This window comes from Lytechinus variegatus, chromosome 11 (genome assembly GCF_018143015.1).
Source record: "Lytechinus variegatus isolate NC3 chromosome 11, Lvar_3.0, whole genome shotgun sequence".
Classification (NCBI taxonomy): Eukaryota; Metazoa; Echinodermata; class Echinoidea; order Temnopleuroida; family Toxopneustidae; genus Lytechinus; species Lytechinus variegatus.
In genome coordinates, this window is record NC_054750.1 from 27,536,427 (window position 1) to 27,561,356 (window position 24,930).

The 24,930-nt window shown below is 37.9% G+C and overlaps 1 protein-coding gene and 1 pseudogene across 2 annotated transcripts in view; one reads left to right on the top strand and one right to left on the bottom strand.

Moving 5' to 3' along the window:
• Positions 1-21,098, top strand: part of LOC121424388 (thimet oligopeptidase-like) — a 35,910-nt gene extending 14,812 nt beyond the window's left edge. Inside the window, exons 10-17 of one of the 2 annotated variants that reach the window (XM_041620055.1) lie at positions 10,223-10,294; positions 10,845-10,949; positions 11,429-11,536; positions 12,698-12,771; positions 13,644-13,875; positions 14,737-14,868; positions 17,247-17,363; positions 19,152-21,098. In XM_041620055.1, the coding sequence (XP_041475989.1) occupies positions 10,223-10,294; positions 10,845-10,949; positions 11,429-11,536; positions 12,698-12,771; positions 13,644-13,875; positions 14,737-14,868; positions 17,247-17,363; positions 19,152-19,235 (924 nt within the window). In that variant the 3' untranslated portion in view covers positions 19,236-21,098. Of the gene's footprint in view, positions 1-10,222; positions 10,295-10,844; positions 10,950-11,428; positions 11,537-12,697; positions 12,772-12,842; positions 12,917-13,643; positions 13,876-14,736; positions 14,869-17,246; positions 17,364-19,151 lie in introns of both variants that reach the window. The other variant, XM_041620056.1, reaches the window with a different exon arrangement.
• LOC121424389 lies at positions 1,555-3,447 on the bottom strand (annotated as a pseudogene).
• Positions 21,099-24,930: the final 3,832 nt, after the last annotated feature.

Here is a 24,930-nt window from a genome sequence, read left to right on the forward strand (position 1 = left end):
GTTTTGGTGATCATGGGGTTAACCCGATTCCATTATTTTCTTGCTTGTGTAGCACGGAAACATTTTAGGTAGGGGAGGATCTTTTTAATAAACAATACAGAGGACAACACACATTTGTCCCTTCTTGTAGTATTTTGGACGCTCTCCCTTTTTCATTTTATGCACTTTGGGGTTTGCACTCTTGGAAGTCCCTTCGTGGCACCGCAAGGGCCTTGCGGTGCCACAACATCCAAAACCAAAATCACTAAGCTTTTGAAATAGTGCAGGGGAAGTGTAAAAATTGTCACAAAAGAGCCAGTATCCATTCCCCTCCAATCCTTCAACAAGAGAGAGTACAACTTTTCCACTAGCATATATTGACGATTCAGGAGGGTGGCTGTTCAGTCCATCATGGTCTCCAGCATTCGCTGCTTGAAGCGCTTCTTCATGTCCAGTATACACTTCCCAGTTCCATGTATAACCTGAGTCACTTTCGCACAGCGCCCACGCCTTTATTCCCCATTTTATTGGTTTCTTCGGCATGTACTGCTTGATGCCAAGATGTCCCTTGAACTTGATGCTCTTATCATGCTCTTATCAGATGAGATCATCTTCTTAGGAAGGTAGCGGGAGCGGAACTTTGGGATGAGTAGAGAGAGGAAAGATTCCAGTTTATTTAGATGGTTGTTGTTTGGGTTGGGTGCAGTATTATCAGACAGATGTAGAAAGTGAGGGAGTAGAGAATAACGATTCCTGGGCATGATGGCAGAGAAGAACGGATGATGAAGCGTTTCCATTGTTGACCAGTGCAGATGGTAGCGTGGGCACCGGACAACTCCAATTAATAGTACAAGTCCAAGGAAGGCTTTCATTTCTGGAACAGTCATAGGATGATCACGCCAGGCACTTGCTCGATCGGCATTCCAGCCTTCCGTTACTTGCTTTGCGTATCTGTTGGTCTCGTTTGTCAGCCGCTCCCACACTTGCGGAGTGCGGACTTGTGCAGGGAGAACGGAGATAGATGCCTATGTGCCTCGGCAGCAAGTTAAATTCGGTGTGCGATATCCATTGCCTGATCAATGTCAGCAGCACCATGCTCACACTTTGCGTGCAAGTCTGGTTCCAGACCTGTAACAAATTCATCCTTACGCACCCTATCGTCAAGCAACGGGGAGGAAAGGTGCGTCAAATGGTCCAGCTCAGACCTGTATACGTGCAATTTCTCACCAGGCAAACGGGGGTGAGCATTAAGCATGCGTTCATTTTTTTGTTCGCCTTATGGTCGCATTGTACATCAGAAGGCATGGCATACCAGGCAGTAAGAGCTGCACTCCATTTAGGCAAGAACCAAGGATTTTCGCAAGGTCCACTGATCTAGCATCAACAGTTTCAAAGCGTTGACACCACTGCCCAAAGTCAGATGTCCCATCGCCTGTAAAGCTAGGGGGAAATTGTATCGGGAGAACGGCTCCAAATGATGGAGGGGAAGGTGATCCTACATCTGAATCAGGCATTATAACAGTACAGATCGGGGCAGGGGTGAGAACTGTGAAGTGCAAACCTTCATACTACCGACTCAATATGTCCTGAAGTGCCAGAAGGCTCATGGCACATTCACACTTGCCCCTTGCTTCACCAGCAAACACTTCAATGGCTCCTTCTGTCGCAAGGAACAAAATAATGGACATTTACATGTACTCTACTTTCTATTGATACCGAGTGTCTTTAATGCGGCAGTTAAATCTGAAATGCTATATTGCCATCTGCTCTGGAACTTCCAACATCTCTCCATCATTCCCATGCTTAAACCCTACGTAGACTCCCGACTCCTCTGGGTACTCCTGGCGAAGTCGGGTGACAAACAGGCCGGCACGACATTCCTGACTCTTTTTCCAAGAATTCCATGGATTAGGTATGTAAAGAGCTTGTAGGCTGCGAACCTTGATGGCCTGCATTTTTTAAAGGAAGAAAATAAACAGCTGGAACTACCAGCCGATGACCTCTCATATCCCGCCTTGCGATGTGAAAAACGCGAAGAACAATTCGCGATAGACAGACCTGCCTAAACTCATCCGAATCGACGAAACACCCCTCGGGTTTGATCTCTGTACACCCTTCAAGTTCTTGGCAGCACAGACACTCGGCTTCAGTTGCCATCACTGGGCAGTTGCCGCATGGACACCACCTGTTGTTACCCCTCCTGTCCGGATCGGGGGCAGCATCAGCTCCCATGGCATTTTCTTCGCCCTCCCTTTCCTCGATTTCTTCAAGCTCTGCTTCCTTGTATTCCGGATCAAGTCCGTAGCTTATCGGTTCCGACATTTTCACAAAAAACGTAAATGGTGGCTCCTCGCAGAACACAACGATATACAAGCTAGGGGCGATAATATTTGTGTGCGTAAAAATGCGCTCACTTTATTTTGGCCGGCCGATTGTGTTGTCAATCTGATTTCAGAACAATAGTAAATTTTAAAATCGTATTTTTTTAAAATTTAACATTGTCATAACATTCAATACCTATGTTCACATGTCCATATATTACAGCGAGAGTAATTTACAATGAAGACCAAGTGATGCACTATTATACATATTTACAAGTAATATTTTAAGTAGAATTAATCTACTTCGTTAATCGGGAAGGTCCCATTTATGGGTTCTTTGTATAGTACTTTCCACGCTGTGTATCCTTTTTTGATCCATCAGGGATGATCATAGAATGAGAAGGAGATGGCTGGAATCTCCGTCATTGCAGTTGTGATGTAATAGAGATAGGCATCGATTAATGCTTTATTATTACACAATCGTTGAAGAATGCATCTCTTCCACCCTTTTGACCACTCTCCTTTCAACTCGAAAGGCATGCCATGCCTGTGTAAGAGCTCAAATTTCTCTTGGTCTGACATGGTTTCGTAGTGATTGGAAATGATACACCCTGGTATCGCTACGCAACGATTTTCCATCGACGCCATCCCTGGAACACAATCCTTCTCAAACCTGTCCAGCATGTCTTTGAGATCTCCCCAAATTCTTTCCTTTGAAGCATTTTAGGGACATAAGACATCTTGGGAAATTGAAAGAATAAATATTTTTTTTTGGACCAATATACCTGAAGACCGGAAATAGGGACAATGCCCATGTATATTATTATGCTTAGGTATTGATCAAATTCATCTGGGGTGAGAGGAGTTCACCCTTACGATTTTTTTTCTTCTCCGTGGTCATCCGCATACAAATTTGTAAAATCACCAATTTGTTGCACAATTTCTAAAGAATAATACATCTTAAAAAAATGTACTGCCGACGTAAATCCAGCCACTCCCCATCTTGTGCCGGTACCAAGTTGAGGGCCGCATGATTGCTGATGGGCAAAGGCGGGTGTTTTTCTTCTCCCTCCATCATTGTCTTCATAAGACTTGAACTTCCTGATGAAGAAATTTTTTTTTAATTTGGACGTCATAACGAAAAGGAATTTTTAGTTATCTTCTAAGACGTCGAACTAAGGGAAACAAATAAAAAAAAAATAAAATAAAGAAAATGTCTCGAGGTCGAAGGTGGATAATTTGATGACAGATCTGGAATAACTGCAAAAAAACGATTAGCTAACAAAATGTAAGATGCCTACAGTATTTATATCATGAGAACAAACCTGATAGGTGCATCCCTGGACGTCTTGGCCTTTGAAGACTTTGACTTGCACTTCTTGTTTGATGGTAGGCCTGCTACATTAGCCATGTCCATGCCAGCCTGTGTCTTACTCCTAGAAAATATATGACAGTTATAGATAGTTTTTAGACCAAAACTATGTTCAAAAATAAAATGTGGAAGCAAATATAATTCACTGTCATCGCGCTAGCAAGTAGCAATGCTCGAAAATAGAAATGTCCCCGTAAAATCACTGTATACAGTTTTGTTTACATTCAGGATTTCAGCTGCTCAATTTTTCAATTCATGAATTCATAAGTAGAAGTGCATTTTGATACGTAAAAAAAATCATCCCCGAATAACAAACAAGACTTTTATGCAACAACAGATAAAATGAAGGATCAATTATCATAATAAAAATAAGTTCCAGAAAAAAACTTACCGTTTGAGCTGCTTTTTGGGACGGGTTCCGCTTGTCGATGGGGTGTCTGGTGACACATGACGAGAATTAGTATGGATGGGACTGTACGAAGGATTATCTGAGGATTTTGACGAAATATATGAGAAACTATCACTAAAAGAGGAAAGGGAGGCATCTAAATCTTAGGAGTAACTATCTGAGGACGGAATTTCATCGGTGGAATATTCGCTAGATGACATTTTGGGATGAGTTTTAGAAGGTTTTCTGATGTAGACGACGAGAAAATTATGGAAGTGGGTCACTGCAACGACCGGTCAATCCAGCAGTGTCGAGGAGATGACAGGTTTCTCTTTCGGTATTCTAGGGGTACTTATCGGATGCCCTCTACGTTCATACTCGGCACGAATATAGATCGGACCTTACTCTTCCGAGTGCTTTTTTTTCTCTCAATCGGAGCTCGGCAAGTTGGTGAAAATTGATCGTGATTTCGGGGGTATTTTGTCGTAATTTTTTTACAACTATCGTTGAGCGGCGGCTGTGTATTAAGGCATGGCGCACCGTAGGGGGTATGTATTAAACAGACGTATCGATTAGGGTTAATGCTTTATTATTACACTATCATTGAAGAATGCATCTCTTCCACCCTTTTGACCAATCTCCTTCAACTCAAAAGGCATGCCATGCCTATGTAAGAGTTCATATTTCTCTTGGTCTGACATGGGTTCGTAGTGATTGGAAATGATACACCCTGGTATCGCCACGCAACGATTTTCCATTGACACCATTCCCGGAACACAATCCTTCTCAAACCTGTCTAGCATGTCTTTGTGATCTCCCCAAATTACTTCCTTTGCAGCTCCTTGATTTTCCATCAATTTTCCTCTTATTTTTTTATCTTTCTCCATATCATGATAGTCTTCTCCATCTTTTATCAAGTTCTCTTTTCTCATGTTTCTCTTTTATCAAGTGCTCTCTATCCACTAGTAATCTTCAATGATATCCTAGCAATGACAAAGAAAAGCAGAGTCTTACTACATTGTGATTAGTTGTGATGACAATGCATTTTACAAATTTATAAGAGATGAATTTCAAATTAATAAGAAATATAGAGGAAAATAGAAATCTGTGATTTTCCTTCCTATGGTATTTTTGAGGTGTAGGCGATCTGCGCCCTCTGTGTTGTTGTTCCTTCTCTTTGTCATTGTCAAGAGCGAGTAGCGCCTCATCAGAAATGGACGATTTCTGCTCTGCTCCTGCCCCCATTGTGATGTTGAGGGCTGATCAATGCTCTGGGGAAATAAAATTTGAATTATTGTATATGTTATAAAGACAACCATAGTTGTCATGATGAGAGTTCTGAATAGATGTATCTGTCTTTGTAGGTACTTAGCTACAGTATTTTAAACCTACCCCAATCTCCTCTACATCATTGCCTGACATTGTTTTTCTGGGAATTGCTGTAGTGCTTCTCACAGAAATCTGTTGCTATTCCAGTGTTGAGGCATGTCAATGTTCTCCCATGGGAGGACAAATGGGAGAAATTCAAATTAAAATGAAATTTAAATGAACGTAATAGATGTAGCACCCTCTAATTACTCCCTGAGATGGGGGTGATGATAGAAATCAGAAATGAAGAATTATGATGTGAAGAGAAATACTACATAATTTAATACAATTATATAAAAATGGGGAACTCTCCAGTCGAAAGCACTGGCATAGCATAACCTGTATAGCTCTTGTGAAAGTCAGTTATAAAAGAAAAAATCCCCTTAAAGTTCCAAGTTCAAAATTTATTTTTTTTGGAGTGTCCTGGTTCTGTGAGCGCTTTAAAGGACAAACAGTTGATTTAAATAAAAAGAGAAAAATCCAACAATCATGACACTGAAAATTTCATCAAAAATCAGATTATGAAAGTTAGGACATTTTAAAGTTTTGCTTAGTTTCACACAACAGTTATATGCACATCCTGGCCAGTATGCAAATGAGGGGACTGATGACATCATGCACTCACTATTTTGTATTCTGTTATTTGAAATACTCTGATTTTCTCACCCATGTCATTTGAAATCAAGCTTTATTCTTCCCTGAACTTGTGGAATTAACATTGTTTAACATTATGTAGTTTAATCAAGTTTTACATTATTGTCAATTTTGTATGAATTGATATATTGTATAATTCAAACAATAAAAAACAAGAAATAGTGAGTGATGGACACCATAGACTCACAGAAATCTGTGAGTACACCATAGTCATCACTCATGTGGAGTCCGTCTCGTGCCCAGAGATGTTGATTCTCGTTAAAAGAAGCTTTCAAATCAATCCATTCCACTCCCTCTTCTGCAGCAAGATTCCGCATAAGTGTGCTCTAAGGATACCCAAGTCCATCTCGTGCCCAGAGATGTCGATTCTTGGTCATTGTCATCACTCATGTGGAGTCCGTCTCGTGCCCAGAGATGTTGATTCTCGGTGTTAAAAGAAGCTTCCAAATCAATCCATTCCACTCCCTCTTCTGCAGAAAGATTCCGCATAAGTGTGCTGTAATGATACATTATTGAAATACTTTATATGTTGCAGTTGCAGTTTTGAATGAACTCAAAGTATGTCGCACCTGGTCCCCTTATTTTCATAACAAAACAAATTAAAAATGGAATGAAGTGGAATGTTATTATGAGACTCTCCTGGATCAGATAGGACTGATCCACCATCTTCATATATCTTGATTGTCCTCCAATCTTTCTCGACAACCAAAATTTGATTGAAATAAACTTTCTAGTTGTTGATTGTCTAGACTCTCACTTTTGCATATCACTGAGTTATGCATGTAACTATTTTGAGAATAAAATGCGAAACTTTAGAATGTCATAACTTTCTAACTTAACATTTGATTTTGATGAAGTTTTCAGCTTTATGCCTTTCGGATTTTTCTCTATTTATTAAAATCAACATTTTTCTGGGGTGGACTTGACCTTTAAAAGAAAATATGGTAGTATTTTGTCAACCAAAAGTTTTCATATAAGAAAGTGCAAATCACTTTCATACATTCTCCAAGTTATTAAAAAAAGTTTCCTTCCGCAAAATTATGAAAATATATAATACATCTTGCACAATGAATTTCAAAATATGGTTATTTTGTCATTGTTTTATTGTAGTTGTGTAAAATGCTTCCATGTTTTCAATTTGCAAGATCGATTCGTTTACAGGTATACCTGCTAGATTAATTTGCACTGATCTCTTGAGATTATACTCCACCTTTCCATCTTAATCCATCTGTCATTTATGATAATATAATTTACACAGACATGTATGTATTGAATTAGCTGTATTATTCAGTTGTACCAAAAATCAAATGTAGGTTTCTATTATTCTCAAGGTATCATTAAACTTGCCCAATTTCGATTTCCAAAAAGGTCTATTGCTTTCATTTTTTTCTCATAAGTACATTTTTCATTGAATAAGCAGAAATACAGCTTGTTGGGAATGTTAATGTAAGTCTGCTCTAATGATACATTATCAAAATACTTTTATGTTGCAGTTGAAGTTTTGAATGAACTCAAAATAAGTCGCACCTGGCCTTGTCGTATTTTCATAACAAAACAAATTAAAATGGAATGAAATAGAATGTGACTATGAGACTCTCCTGGGTCAGATGGCCTTCATCCACCATCTTCATACATTGATTGTTCCGCAATCTTTCTACACATCACTAATTCAATTGACCTAAACATTCTAGTTGTTGGTACCCTGGAGGGCCACTGAAGAATGACATGATTCAAGAACTACCTGTTTGCTTTGACTTGATGAAACTTCCAACTTCATGAAGCTGCCCATAGACAAGCACCTTCACTCACAAGTCAAGCAATAGAAACAGTCATGTGTCATCCAGAAAGCAGTGTTTGGTGACAGTATCCAGGCATTGCAGTTTAACAGTGATTGGTGAATGCACAGAATGAGGGAACGTAACGAACAGTGTCTCAACTCCAAATGCCTCAGGGAATTCTGCACAACACAAAGAGAGTGCAACAACAGGTGGAATCCACTTTTTATGACATTGAGATAAGATGTCTCCAAAAAACATCAGTCGGCAGTGCCAATGATGACATCGCAGATTTTACAAAGGAGAGTGCGTCAATGCCAGTATCCTCAACCTTGAACCCTTGGTACGACCAAGGCATTTTGTACCATTCTTCCAGATCTGGTGATGACATCTAAACAAGCTTTACAAAACATTTCAGTATTCATGATTCGTGTTGACGATATCTACAAGCATTGCTCCAGAAGTCACAATTGTTATTGGGTGGCACTGGAAAAGAAGTGGCCTTCGATCTCCTACTGAACTACCATCTTTGTGTATCCGACCCACGCTGCACTTATGATTCTGCACCTACAAGTGATCACCTTACATTGTTTAGAGAGAGCAACATCTATCAATATATCTCGGTGGCTATGAACTCTCCCTTCATGTTTTCATTTGATACAGCAGTTCTGGCCTAAGAATCCTGTTCATCAGACACTTTCTAATCGCATTACCGCATTTGGCCAGATGACTCTCTATGAAGCCAGCACTTGTGTCATGGACAAGATTGGAGATGGATATTTCCTTGGATACCCAATTGGCTCTGTTCATCACTGAAGCTGATTAGCCCAGGCACTGGTCAACAACACCAACAGTTCACCCTGAAGACCAAATGCATGGAAATGCAGTTTAACTGTCATTTAAAGCAGACCTGTATGTGTTTGCCAAGATACATGTACATGAAAAGACATCGCATTAGCATTCCTGCAAGAACCGGTCTATTTGTACATGGCTCAGCTTTGTTCCTCTGCATCAAAGGCTTCACCCATAACAGCAACATTTTAATACAGTATGTGTTCAGCCAGCTTGAACAAAGTGCAACATCTACATGTACATATCTGGAATGAGACCAAGAGAACAGTTTTATATTAGAATGGAATCATTTTATCGTCCAGATAAAGGCCACTTGATCAGCCACAAGTCTTCGACTGCAGCATACTTTACTTTCAGACCAGGGCCAACACAGCTGTTTCAATAGAATGGAATCCTATTTCTAGTCCAGACAGAGGCCAATAGAGAGGCTTCCATATTTAAATCAGAGCTAACTTCATGTTCAGAAGGTTGCTTACAGAGCCCTTGCAACAGGATGGAATCAATTTCATATCCAGATGAAGGCCACTAGAACAGTTTGTGGAGTGGAGACCATTTAATATTCAGAGACTGAAAGTTAACTCCAGATGATACTCAAACGTCCTGAAGAACTGCTTCAATGCTTACATTGAAATTAACAGCACTGAAATAAACAGCACTCCCAAGGAAGTCTCACCTCTGTCACATTCTATCCCAGACTTATCATTTACACCAGAAATCTGGAAAAAAATAAGTGAGAGATAAAGCAATAAGAGAAAGGTCCACCTTACACAAGTTCATTAAACGCAGACTTATACACAAGTTCATTCAAAGCTTCAAATGCAGCTATGTAAGGAGCTTACCACAGCCTCTTTCTATTTTTTTATATATTTTTTTTTAATCGGGCAGACTAAACTTCATTTCCAACAACTACTATTTCCATTTCAATAATGAATTGTCAGAGAAACTGGGCTGTTTGATATCCTCTATGAGAAATGATAGAACAGAAGAATAAAGAAAATTAGAATGTCTTGATGGATATTTTATTAGTAAGTTGATCATATCATGTTAGTGTAAAAGTATATTTTATCTATAAATGTCAAATTTCATTGATGAGGATGTAAAGAATGGAGTTGAAATAAAATCACCCAATGTCACGTTTTCATTCACACTCTTTGGGCAGTGCCTGTTCCGAATTATTATATGTATTAAGCATACAATGAAAGCATTGAATCATTTTGCAGAATTGCAAGACATGCAATGAAATTCATTCTCCAAATTGCAATGCGATTCTCCCATTGGCTGTGTGTAGAAGAATGCAGGCCTTGAAGTTTAATATATTCTAGGCATATTTCTGCATTCCAGCACGATGGGGAAAATTGCAACGGGCACCCAAAATATCTCTATGCCGGTGAAAGAGGCATTGAGACCAGCCAATTTGGCAGGGATAATTTCAAGCCCTGGTTCTCACAACCTACCACAGTATATGAACCATGGCTAAACCTCCTACTTTTGTGTTTTTAAATCAATTCTCCAGGAGCTGCTTGGATTGAAGTTTGAAGAGGTACCCAAGGACCAAGCACCCGTCTGGAACGATGACGTTCAAATGGTAAGATTCTATTCTATGCACATTTTGTCTGTGATTGTTCAAACCATTGTATTGGAATGTGCGACCTTGCGAAATGTTTTATAAAAAAATATCAGGTCTGATCTTTACGATATTGTCACAATTTGTGAAAAGCCATGTTACTTTACTTGACAGGAATGCCTGTGATCCCCTCTTTGAATTGTGTATTTTAATTTTTGTTCAAAATCGCAATCGTAATCAAAAAATGGATGAAAAGTCTGCCATGTTTCAATCTACCTTAGATTGTTATCTACCCCCTGTTGTATTTCTTTCTTCTCCATCCTAATCTCTCTCTTTTTGTTTTTCTTCATCCTACTACTCTCATTTGTAAATGTACTCACAGCTTATCATGCTCAGCTGTGTCAAGTAGAAATAAACAATTTTCTGTGTTTGAACTGTCAAAATTCTTTGTGTAACACTTATCGCGCACAAATAAGGCTTAATTTTGAAGTGCATTTCGTAGGAGGGAATGGAAATATAATGTGTACATTTTTGGGGTTACTCATGTTCAATCTTTCTTTTGTATTTGTAGTTCAGTGTGACAGACAGGGAGACGGGTCAGTTCATGGGATTCTTCTACCTGGATCTGTTCCCCAGGGAAGGCAAGTTCAGCCACGCAGCCTGCTTTGGTCTTCAGGTAACAAATAAATCCATCCAGAGTCATTCAAAAAGAAAAAAAAATCAATATTTTGGCACGTAGCTTTATGTCTGAGGGCAATGTCATGCCAAAGAACATCCACGCTGCAACGTGATTCAGCATTTTAGCGACACCAAGACACCATGACACAAATGATAGTGATAAATCGTGAAATGAAATGGCCTATCAGGAACATAGTTGCATGCCCTTTTTGCTCAGTAGGCTGACCAGGAACCAATCAGAATTGTTTTTCAAATTAGCGATTAATCGCTAACCTATGTGTTTCTGGGCCCAGGGGCTGATTTCACAAACAGTTATAGTAACAAACGCTGTATGTTGTATATCAAATTTACTATCAGCCAATCAGATTGAAGGAATTCAGTAGCTTTTAACTGTTATTTGTAAATGTTCCATTGTGGCAAAGTTTATGAAACTGACCCCTGACCTTCTTAATGATGATTTTTTTGGTCTGATTTCAGCCCGGTTGCATTGCTCCTGATGGTACCCGTCAACCAGCCATAGCGGCTATGGTAGCCAACTTCACCAAATCTACACCTGATTCCCCTTCATTATCCACCCATGATGAGGTAAGCAACAGAAATAAATGGATGTTCAGCTGACAAACTTTTGCTCAACTTGATTCAAAGTTTGAAACTTTTCAGACTAGAAAGGGGGGGTTGACAAGTTTCAGCCAAGGCTTTCACTTTGCTTATACAGAAAACTTAAATAAGTTGAACTTCCATAAGTCAAATATTTGGCAGAGTGGAAGTGATTTCTATTGTCCCAAAGATTTTACACAAGAAAAATTGCCTATATATATGTTGGTTTATCAAAAGATATTTGGGAGGGTCTTAGCATTTGAATCCATTTTGCAAAGAGATATGTCAGGCAACACATAACATTGCATTTGTATCAGTGTATTACCAGTGGCTCTTTTGCATGAAATGCTGCTGCCATCACTTGCTTTTTTTGTCAAGTATTAAAGAGCAGCAAAAGAACATCGTAAACTAATAGGAAATTGGTATGCACCCTCTTAATCTACTCTCCGTTTGGCCTTGTCCCTCATGATCTAATCCTAGTTCGTCTACAACCAGTTTGTTTACTAACCAATTAGTCTTATTGCTATTTGGCTCATTCACCAGTTTGTATAATTTCAATGTAGGCTTTCCCCATTCTGTCTAATAATCACTGGTTCTAAAGGTTAGATGTTTGATTCAAAATTTTATTTGACCAACTGGGCATTAGACGAAAAGAGAAATTAGACTACGGAGTGTTAGTACTAGTATTTGACCACATTTAGTGTAGGCATGGGTTTAGCCCATGTGATTTTAAACTAAGGAGACCAACTGCTTGTAAACCAAGGGAGTATAAACCTAGCCAATGTGGTATTAGACTATCTGAGACGTATGGGGGCATCATGGTCTAGTGGTTATGACTCTCGTCTTTCAGTCAGAGGGTTGTGGGTTCAAGTCCCAGCCTTGGCATGTTTTCCTTCAGCAAGAAATTTACCCACATTGTGCTGCACTCAACCCAGGTGAGGTGAACGAGTTCCTGGCAGGATGAATTCCTAGAATGCACCAAGACCCTTTAGCAGCTGGAACTATAGCTAGGGTAATATATAATGTGCCATTTACTTGAAAACTAGGAAATCAGCACCTCATAAATTCTTATTCATTATTATTGAGTAGGCCAACTTCTTTTAGACCAAGTCAATATTAACCATCCCGTGATCTCTTTGAAACCATCAGGTCGAGACGTTCTTCCACGAGTTTGGACACGTCATGCACCAGCTGTGTGGACACACCAAGTTCAGATTCTTCAGGTACATTTGTAACGCTATTAGCTTCCCCTACTTATCATCTAATTCATTATCTTTGTCCTTGTGTCACGTAGGTTGAGACATTCTTTCACGAGTTTGGGCATGTGATGCATGACATTTTGGGACAGACCAAGCTCTGTTTCTTCAGGTTAGTGTTAGCATTTAGAGGACAATTGTCAAGTGAATTTCTCTCAGATCTATTCATGTGAATGATTATTAGGATGCCCCCTATTGAGACTGTAAGGACCGTTTTCATATAGCTATTTGTAAGATACACGCGACTTATCAATGATTCTTGTGCTAAATCTCTGTTTTTCGCTTTTTGACAAAATGTAAGTGCATTTCCTACATGTACAATATTGATTAGATTATTAAATATATTGAATTTTGCGTACAGATGCATGTTTACAATGAAAATTTCAATCTACAAAATCAATTCAAACTTAATGGCCCGTATTCTGAAGTCAGGTTTAACTTAGACCAAGGTCTAACTCTGTGCTAAAATTATGGGAATCCAAGAGTGTCAAAAATTTTATTAAGTTGTATGGTTCTTATGTTTACTGCGCTCTTTCCTGATTCATTAAAGGTGAAGACAATCATCTGTTTATACTTCCGAGACAATTATGAATGATTTAAGAGCCAAATGAGCTGAAATGTGATATCTCTACTGTGAGTTATGTAAAAAATTGGCCATCCATACTTAAACCACAACTTCAAACCCGATTTTAAGTTAAACCCGACTTCAGAATAAAGGCCATAGTCTCGTTGATGGTATCACTGGTTTTTCATAGTGGAGATTGATTCGATCAATAGTTACTTTTTAGACAAGGTCCTTCAAGTTTTCTGACCATTTACAATATATGATTTTCTTGCAGTGGGAATAGGGTGGAACGTGACTTTGTGGAAGCCCCGTCCCAGATGTTGGAGAACTGGTGCTGGCAGGCGGAAACTCTGGCAAGGTTGTCTGGTCACTACAAGGATGGCTCGGCCCTCCCTGCCGAGATGGTGGACAAGCTGGTCAAGGCTAGGAACGCCAACGCCGGGGTCTTCAACCTCAGACAGATTCTTCTCGGAACGTTTGATCAAACGATCCATACCAGAGATGAGGTAAGTTTGTTTTAAATGAAGTAATAGTCATCTCTTGTCTGTTCAAACCTAGGGAGGGGATTGGGGATCAGAGTATCTTTTAGATTGTCAAGAAAGACTTGCTGAAGGCGAGGAACAACAAAGCTTGGTTCTTCAAAGTCAGACAGATTCTTCTACAGAACATTTGATCAAACGATCCACACTAGGGATGAGGTTAGTTTGTTTCAGAGGAATGGATTGTCCTCCCTTGTCTGTTCAAGCTTTATAGTATAGGTAGGGGGTTGGTTTGGATCAGAGTATCTTTTAGGCTGTTGGGAAAGGCTTGCTGAAGGCTAGGAACAGCAATACCAGAGTATTTGTCCTTAGACAGATTCACACTAGAGACAAGCATCGTTTGCTTTTAAGGAACAAATGGGACCTGCCATGCCACAACGAGTCACACCCAATGAATTTGAGAGATTTTTATTGAGCTTCATAAAGCACTTTATGAGCTATAAACTGATATACAAAATGTGAAATTAATCAAGCATAACCTTGGTAAGGAAAATGGGGACCTGGCAGGAATTGTTCCTTCAAATTTGAAAAGCCTGGCGCATTACAGCTACTCTTCTAAAGCCTGGGTAAATACGCTGCTGTTTGGTGAAACACTTGGGGAGATAAGAAAAGAGTTTGTTGCTATATGAGCAAGTATGATTATTGTAAATTGCCTGACCTTGTGGGTAAATTATTATTCTATGGGCTAATACTGAAACTGTTAGCTCAGGAACATCATAGAAGATCCTCTTTAACCCAGCTACTCCTGAAACCAACATTTGCATGTAGTCAGTAGTCTTGGATACTATGTCAATGTTTCTACTATTGCCCTCTTTCTCTTTTCTCCAGGCTGACACAGAGACTATCTATTCAGGTCTATCAAAGCAGATCCTGGGTATCCCAGCTACTCCAGGAACCAACATGTGTGCGGCCTTTGCTCATCTAGCAGACGGTTATGATGCTCAGTACTATGGATATCTGGTAAGTCTTCATTTCATATCAGGTGTGTTTCATAAAGCTGTGAGTGAGTTAATGACGGGTGATCCATTCTTGTGGTAAATCAATCGTAACAATGGAAATCCAACAGTGTCGTATCTTTCAACAGGAAAATTGCAATATGTCCTTTGTAAACAAAGGAGAACACACCAAATTGTCAAGAAATCAATGGATTTCTAAATATGCATCATATCTTGAAATCTTTTTGAACAAACATGCATTTTAAATGTTGACGTTGCTGGCCATCCATAGTTGCGATTGATCGGATCAATCGCAACTCTTTGTAAGACGGGCCTCTGATTTCGATGAGTGTCGATGTAGTGTTTAGTTTTTGTCTCACCTACGAAGCAGAGTGAGACTATAGGCGCCGCTTTTCCGACGGCGGGGGCGGCGTCAACATCAAATCTTAACCTGAGGTTAAGTTTTTGAAATGACATCATAACTTAGAAAGTATATGGACCTAGTTCATGAAACTTGGCCATAAGGTTAATCAAGTATTACTGAACATCCTATTAGAGTTTCATGTCACATGACCAAGGTCAAAGGTCATTTAGGGTCAATGAACTTAGACCATGTTGGAGGAATCAACATCGAAATCTTAACCGGAGGTTAAGTTTTTGAAATGTCATCATAACTTAGAAAATATATAGACCTAGTTCATGAAACTTGGACATAAGGTTAATCAAGTATCACTGAACATCCTGCATGAGTTTCACGTCACATGACCAAGGTCAAAGGTCATTTAGGGTCAATGAACTTTGGCCGAATTGGGGATATCTGTTGAATTCCCATCATAACTTTGAAAGTTTATGGATCTGATTCATGAAACTTGGACATAATAGTAATCAAGCATCACTGAATATTTTGTGCAAGTTTCAGGTCTCATGATTAAGGTCAAAGGTCATTTAGGGTCAATGAACTTTGGCCGAATCAGGGGTATCTGTTAAATTACCATCATAACTTTGAAAGTTTATTAGTCTAGTTCATTAAACTTGGACATATGAGTAATCAAATATCACTGAACATCCTGTGCGCGTTTCAAGTCACATGACCAAGGTCAAAGGTCAATGAACTTTGGCCGAATTGGGTGTATCTGTTAAATTACCATCATAACTTTGAAAGTTTATGGATCTGATTCATGAAACTTGTACATAAGAGTAATCAAGTATCACTGAACATCCTGTGCGAGTTTCAGGTCACATGATCAAGGTCAAAGGTCATGTAAGGTCAATGAACTTCGGCTATGTTGGGGTTTTTTGTTAAATAACCATCATATCTCTGTAAGTTTATTGGTCTCGTTCATAAAAAGTGGACATAAGAGTAACCATGTATCACTGAACATCTTGTGTGAGTTAGAGTAGTATTCAAAGTCAGCACTGCTGCTATATTGAACCGCGTGATGCAGGTGAGACGGCCAGAGGCATTCCACTTGTTAAGCAAGTAAAGTCGCGAGTAATTTCCGAGCAGCTTTATGAAACAACATCGAGGAGCATTTTTGTTTTAGTGGTAATGGCTCTCGTGCCCTGCATACAAATCCCTATGTAGCACTTGCATTCTGTGGCAAGACATTGATCTACTCTTTGCCACTTTTCACACGAGTAAATGGAAACCCAGTTGGGTATGAAAGTCAATGAGGATAGTCTCACCTTGTTTGGGAAAGCCATACTCTATAAGCAGAATTTTTTTTTTCTTTCCGGTGCTACTTTTCGCAGCCTGCTGCATAAATCTGCAACCTTAGATAAGCTTTAGCAATGCCATGAACTGGGATTTTCCAGGGATCTTTTGATCATTTCAAGAACAAAATCGCCCTGAGTCCTATGTTATTTTATCCTTGACACTCTGTCTAACTATGTCAATTTGCTCTAGCTACTTTTGAAATATCATTAGTAAACTAGCAACAGCAGAGATGCCAAGTTCAAAGACCAGCTATGCGTGAGATTTTCTGTGAATTCTGAGTGAGATCACAGACATTGTGTACAATGTATATGGGGATAGGCTGTGATAGTTGCGTGAGACAGAGATTTGAGGGGATGAACAAGAGTCCAAAATGCTTGAGTCTCACGCATAATGCGTGAGACTTGGTAGCTCTGCAACAGAAATTTGCAAATATTTTCTTGCAAGACTTCAGATCAAAAAAATGATTCAATCGTTTCTCTTTCTTCTCATCCAAGTGACGTCTTAGTCTCAATCGGTAGAGCGGTGCCCTTTGGTAAGGCATTAATCCTAATCTCCAGGTTTCTAGGAGAGGACCTTAAGCTGTCGGTCCTCTGGTTGCTTGCTTACAAGCATTCATGCTTTCTCACCAATCTGGTTAAAGAAAATCGCCATAACCATTTCTGTCTCTTTTTTTGGGGTTTATGTAGTGGAGTGAGGTGTACAGCATGGACATGTTCTGTTCTCGCTTCAAGAAGGAAGGAATCATGAGTGAGAAGGTCGGCAAGGAATACCGCAAGTACATTCTCCAGCCTGGTGGATCCATTGTAAGTAGTCTTGATGGTAACGTACTTGTAACTCTGCCTTAGTCAAACTTTAATAAGTAAATTCAAAGACACTATAAGGGGTTCACCCTATATGGCTTGATTGCATTCCTGGGGAAGGGCGCCCAACAGCGTCGAGTGAGTAAACCTTTGCACATTGGCACGCGGCTGTGTATAAAACATATAGGAGAAGAGGAAGAGGGCACCAGGGCGGTGCATGTGGATATTTCCACCTTTTCTTTTCCAGAAACCGTATATTCATCCCTAATTTTATCCCCCAAAAAAGGGAAGAAAAAATTGTTTAAAATCTAGAAATCGTTTATTCTGACACCCCTCCACCATTTCTCTGATATGTTTTGCACACGACCCAATTTGGCAATATGCGGCTATCTACTTACTCAAGGATGTTGGGCGCTCTTCCCGAACATTTCATTACGCACTCTATTGACAGTCTAGTCTTCCCCTTGTAATGTCTTTGGTTAAATCAATTTGTTGGACTAGATTATTTGAAACAGTTATATACCTCATCTAAGTCAAATTTCTGCTAAGTTGAACATATGTATGCGGTCCAAAAATATTTCACTGAGATATAGTTACCTGAATTTGAGTGCTCAATTTTGTTTTGAACATGTATGACTACTACTTTCATGTTAACCCTGCAATTGCTATTTCTTAGTGTTCTCTCTCTCTCTGTCATTAAAAAGTCAAAATAGTGGACATTCCATTACTATAATTCATTCTTCTATATTCTTAGGAGTGTCTACTCATTCCTCTCTGAGGCATCATTATCATATGTATTAGTTACTTCTTTACTCTGATTGTTGTGAAATAAACACTTCTAGTTTAGATATCAACTAGTAAAGTCGTAAATCTAGCATACAAGCCAAAACACTATCCGTCGTAGGAGCGACTTCCCTATCTAACGTCAATATTGAGATGATGGATGGTAGTGGAAGACACTATTACAATGTACCAAACATTATCAAACTTGATATGTTAACTTTCTCAAACTTCCACCTTAGAGATCCAAATTTCTACAGAAAATATAAAATGTAAAAATTTAGCTAAGATGAAATGTCATGTTGACAGACAATATCCACTTCTATTCGCACCCTCTTTTCATGTGCAACATTCTGTACTGACCACACAGAAAACGTTAGCGCTAACAAAGCGCTAACAGAGGCCCTGTTACCACCGGTAATGTGCTAGCGAGGCCCAATATCAGAGCTGCCAAGTAGTACTGATTTTCAGTATTTAGTACTGAAAAGTGAGAAGAATACTGTATGTTTTTATGTAAAAATACTGATTTCTAAAGCTTCAGCTTTATGTCTTGTCCTATGGTATTTTTTTTGAAAATACTAATTTCCTCAACCAAATACTGATTTTTCAGCTTTAAAAATACTGAAATCTTTTTCACGTTGGCAGGTCTGCAATATTATAACAATGCATTACTTACACATTGAAATAAATGTTTTGACTACACAATCCGAAAGATGTGACCTGGCTTACTGTTGGCTCTCTGTTAGGCTAACAATGTTTCTATGCGGTCAGCACTGGTCGCTTGAAAAAAGTATTGTATTGCTACCATGCTAGTGTTTATTTGGGCTAAGTTAGGCATTTGAAAAAAATGCTTATATATTATTATGAAAAAAACCCATAACAGATGTGTTTTGCGGTTCTATTGGTATAGCATGCATTGTTGAATTTTCAAGTTTACACATTTATGAATTTGCAAAAAAAATCTTTTTCCTTTTACCTCTTTGTGGTTACCTTTTTTTCTCCTTTACCCAGGATGCAATGGACATGCTGAAGAACTTCCTGGGTCGTGAACCAAGCCAAGAACCATTCCTCATCAGCAAAGGCCTGGAGGTTTAATGTCGGTCTACATTCAGATAGATACTTAGATAAGACCAACTGCTGGACCCTATGGTGGTACTAGACCGATGTTAGTTAGACTAGGTACTTCACCGCAGGAGATGAAGTTGAGTTCTAAGAAAAGTAAAATGCGACCAGGCATGGCATCACCCACAAAAGATGGCCAAAATGACTTATCAGTTAAGTATCCCTACTGAAAGAGGAGCTTCTCAGCTTTAAAATAACTCAATACTATTGGATGATCCTAACATTCAATACCATAGATTGTTGCTTTTGAGAAAACAGTGACTAAAGCTAAGTCTATTGGATTGCACTTACCCTAGCACTATTGTGCAAAGGGGACAAAAAGAGGATTATTGGGATTCATTGGAATTGACATGAAAGGGGTCATTAAATTGACTTCAAAGTTGTCACACCAATTAGGCACATCCTGTTCATGATAATAGAGAAGAATTAATGTGAGAGCTTAATTATATCCAATGTTTTTATTTATCGGTGCTCAAAATAAGAATACTTTGTTCTCATGAAGAATAAATTGCCCCCTTAAAAAAATGGGTGTAATTAAAACTGCAAAAAAATATTTTTAAGTTTTTTTTTTGTGCATGTGCATATATTATTTGATAGTGCATAGAAAGAATAGTGCACACTATTTGAAGAAATACTAAGAACAGAAATTTGACCATTCTGACCAAACCCACTCTTAATGTCCTACAGAAATTCACACCATGCAACTTTTTGTGAGTTTTGACATGCCTGGTCACAAAATTAATTTTGTTTGTTTAAGAGACAATCATGGAAAAATTACCCCCCCCCCCCATTAGTATGGATCTTCAAATTCCATTACATACAATATAAGGCAAGCATCAACAAAAGGTTCTAGACCTTCACTTCCATATGCTTCACTTCCTATGTAGTCCCATAAAATCATTTCTGTGTAGAGTGTATGTGACACTAGTTAATTCCGTCATTTGTGTATCATTTTTGAATGATGCATGGTCTTCCCTTTTCTGAAACTCAACTTCATCTCCAAAATCTCTTTTCTCTGGATTGTATTGCTTAGAATTCACAGATAATCTAATTCAAAGAATGCTCTGGTAATCACAAAGACAATCAACGGGATGTGATGATCTCTTTGACCATAAATTTTAATGGAATCGGGTATTGGAATGGATAAATTGAGCCTTCGTCCTACGTTCTTACAATGAAATACATGAAATTGATTCATAGTATACCGACGCAATTTGTTTACACTAATCAGCGTCATTTGTAAACCTAAGAATAGAATGCCAATGACCTATGGCATTTCATATTTCAAGATATATATTTTTTTTAATTAGAGCAAGAAAAAACACAAAACGGTTAACAGTTTAGAAAACTTTGTACAATTTCACATTCCTGGAAATTACTGGAAATACAATCCAAAGGAAAGGGATAAAAATGTTGAAATAGATTTGATATATATGTATATATTTGAAAGTGACTTAATATAGATACATCTTTTGATTTTTATTTTCCTTTTTTCTGTGACTTGAATAGCTATCATATATCTGTGCCTGATGCATCTGTTTTATGTACTTTATATGTTCTATGCAATTCAAATGAATGTTTGTCTGGTAACTTGGAGGGAAGAGGATTGTTGGTTAAGGACAGTTTGGGTCTTTGCCTTATATTATGGAGTTACAGTATCTGCCAAGGTAGCATATAGTATGCATGTGTGAATGTTGCCATCATTGTGCAGGACCAGTATACTGACGGTCATGTTCACATTCACACTTGCTGTCTTCACATTGCCCCAATGGAGGTCATGTTCACATTCACACATGCTGTCTTCACATTGCCCCCAATGGAGGTCATGTTCACATTCACACAGGCTATCCTCACTGCCCCAACGGAGGTCATGTTTGTATTCACACATGCTGTCTTCACATTGCCCAAAAATTCATGCTTCTTGGATCAGAACACATATATGTGGGGACCATAAGGGTTGCTTTTATTTTCAGTCCTGGGCTCAGTAACATAAAGCTTGGTGATCAATCATAGGGCTATTTTCTCTGATCGATTGCATTTATTATTATTGTGTATGATCAATCATGAAAATAGGCCCAACGATCAATTGCTATAAAGCTTGATGTTACCGGACCCTGTTACTCTACTTCTAATTTCATTTTATTTTGAAAACTCCAAGGAAAGTGACTAAAATCTGAACACCAGAAAGATTTGAAATACAATAATTAATTTCCTACTTCATCGAGGTTAAAGTAGAAAGGTAGATACCCCCCTACTTCTCGAATATCCCTTAAAAATGTCAAATTCAGCAATAGTTCAATTATTAATAATGTGAATTTAGAACTGTAGATAAAGCCTTTTTAGAACTGCAGATAAAGAATTTAGAACTGCAGATATAGCCTTTCTCTTTTTTCAAGTCATCACTTGTATTTTCTAGTGTTTGCGTATAATATTTTCGTCCGTCCATCTCTCTCTCTTGCTCATCAATAATTCATATAAGATTGGGTCTTTGCCTCAATTGAATGAATTTTCTATCACACTACTTCGCTGTATGTAAATGTGTGCCTTTCAGTAGAAATGGAAAGAAGCAGTTGTCATTCATCTTTTGTCGTTCAGATCGATGTTTATGATTCAATGTATCCATCACCCAAAGTTTCACATTGAAAGAGCATCTGGGTTTCATTATGTATGCCTTTTACAATTCCAACTTTGATGTTTGTAAGAGTGTTGAATTATTCACCGTTTGAAAATGGCAAGTTGCAATATTATGTTTTGGTCATAAACCTGATGCGATGTTTAGTGGTGAAATCGTGGCTGACAGCGCAAAAGTGGTGTTTGAATACAAATTTGTGATTTTAGGAAATGTATTCCCTGCTTGGGATAAACAGGAGTCAGTGTGAGAAACATGTGAAATGTTCTAAATAGTTTAAGGCATCTTTATGATATCTATAATAATTATGTTAAAGATTTCTGTGATGTTAAAGACAAATTATGTAAGAGTATCAGCAGGATCTTGAATTTTCTTTTGTTTGCATAGTTGGGTAGCATTACAATCTAGGCTGAAAAGCAAATGACACTTTTCCTCAAAATAGTCTTTTTGTTGCTTTATTGAATCAGGTGTGATGTATTTGGAAAAATTTGTCATATGTGGTAATGTGATTTGTGAACTCCTTTCAATAAATGAATAACAAAATCTGCCATAATTTTATCTAAAGATGTGACGAAACTTGACATTTTGATGCATTTTCTCAGGAATGAAAAAAAAACAAGATGCTGTATGCTCAAATTTTGAAGTCAAGAGTAGGAAGTGTGAATTAATTTTTCTGTTAAAAGTTATGTTTTGTTGAAAATTAGAAATTGTTTGAAAAATCTATTCTGTCTTTCACTATTAAAGCATTTTGAAAATGTCTGAAGATGAATCGTGATGTCATCTTTCATTTCTTACTCGAGTAATTATATTGTAACTCTACTACATGTAACTGCATTGTGGCCACTGCACACCTTGCGATTGGTCCGTTACCCGATTTTGGATAAAAAGTAGAATTTGATGCTGATATTTAGACATGGAATATCTTACTGTGTAATGTTCTGAATCATCGTACGAATACCTATGATCAAATCTGTGACTATGCTATCATCCTTATTAGAATAAAAGTGAATTTAATATCTAGTCGTAATGACGTCATAGCAGTCATACGATTGGCTACGATTTTGAAACTAATTTGGCCTTTACCTCAAAATAAAAGACTTGCAATCATCCAAAATTGTTTAGTATTCTTTCAGTTAATATAAACCTTCAAATTCAAAGAAATATTTCTTTTCATTCACATTATCAGAAAATTAGCGAAATGCGATTTGTTCCAAATTCAGATCGTGGACCAGTTGCGAGGTGTGCAGTGCCCTATGCTTGCCAGAAATAGCAACAATAGTCTAGTCATTGGGGGAAAAAAAATCATGGAGCGAACATTTGGTAGGTAGCAATAAAAGTTTTGTAATGCCATTTTGGGGCAGATTTCTTTACTGAACAAACACCGGCATCCACTAATTAAAACATACAGGTGCAACAGCCCCTATACAGCATTTCTACTGTACACAACAAATAACACAAACAGTTGCCAAATGATTTTGCATAGAAAAGATCTACCATTTATTTTGTGTAATATTTGCCTCAACAAGTGTTTCCTTTACAAGTACATGTACATGTATAATAAGATAGATTGACCAATTCATAATTTATTACAACTTTTACAACATTTTTTCTCTCTGGTTTTTTCTCTCTCCTTTTGCCACTGGCTGCCAAAGAAAAGTTAAATACAAGCATGATATACAAAATAAAAACCAGCTCAAACACAAATTATGTGTTATCATTTACTGTTACATAGATATCTAGATCTCACTATTAAAATAAAACAAATTAGCATGTGACAAAACATATAATCACTCACGTATATTAGCTGAATTGTATTTTAAGAAACATCAAATCAGAGTTGTGATCGATAATGCAGGTTTGCGCCAAATTATTCATCGAAATGCATGATTTTAACCAGTACCCAGAATTTGAATATCAAAAATAATTGGCCATGATCAATACAATCCAGACTTGCGTTTTTTAACGAGATCAGTTTCTTTGTAAAAAAATGACGCTTCATTGTCTTGATTCTCCTTAATCAGTCTCATAATTAGTCTTGGCTTTGATCTTTCCATTGTTATATAATACAGTTCTAACATTAAAAGGGAATTTCTCAAGGATCCAATAATTGACAAAGCCCCCCCCCAAAAAAAAAAAAAAAAAAAAACCTGGATTATGATCACATGATACATTGCCAATTTGATAATCACTTTTGGCACACTGATCATTGCGACTACTTTCACACACAATATATACGTAATGTGCCTTGTTAAATCATCTGAACAATAATTAAGCACAATACGACATGCTTACTCACACCATCTTAACAATAACCAATGAAACACAATAAAGTGTGATATTTTTTTATTCATCTTAATAATCATCTAAACATGAATTCAACAGATTGAACATACCTTAAATATAACAATTGGCATCTGAAGGCTCCTAGGGCACATATACATAAATAATTTTTATTTAAGGTCAAACAGTAAACCACTACATTTGTTAACGAGAAATATACAACAAGATAAAGATTGAGATGTGCAGTTTCAGACATTCAATTCCAAAAGTATATTTGGAAACATGAATACTCTCAAAATGTCCAATTAAGAGGTGCATCAATGGCATTGAAATTAGTCTTTTTCAGATAGCTCTTGGTACGTACTGCCACTGCGATGTCAATTGCATCATGGACCTACTTTGTATTGCCTTCTTTCTACATTTGTTTTTTTAGATATCCACAACTCTTCTTGGTCTGCATTTTTGAAACACCCATGAACATGAAACCAAAAAAAAAATCCATGAGAACGATTGATTCATCCTTTTCTTTTTTTAGTTTGAAAAATACAAGCCATGTGACCCGTTCAAAAATTAATAAAGTTTGGAAGGTTGAGACTATCTCTCCTCTCAAATACACTTTACACTGCAGCTGCAGGCAGAGTTCTAATTGACGTTTTCATCAACAAGCAAGCCTTTAATGAAGTCTACCTTAAATTCCAACCAGGCAATTCCACAAAATATGTACGTCCGACCCTCTATATTTGGGACCTTCAGGAAATT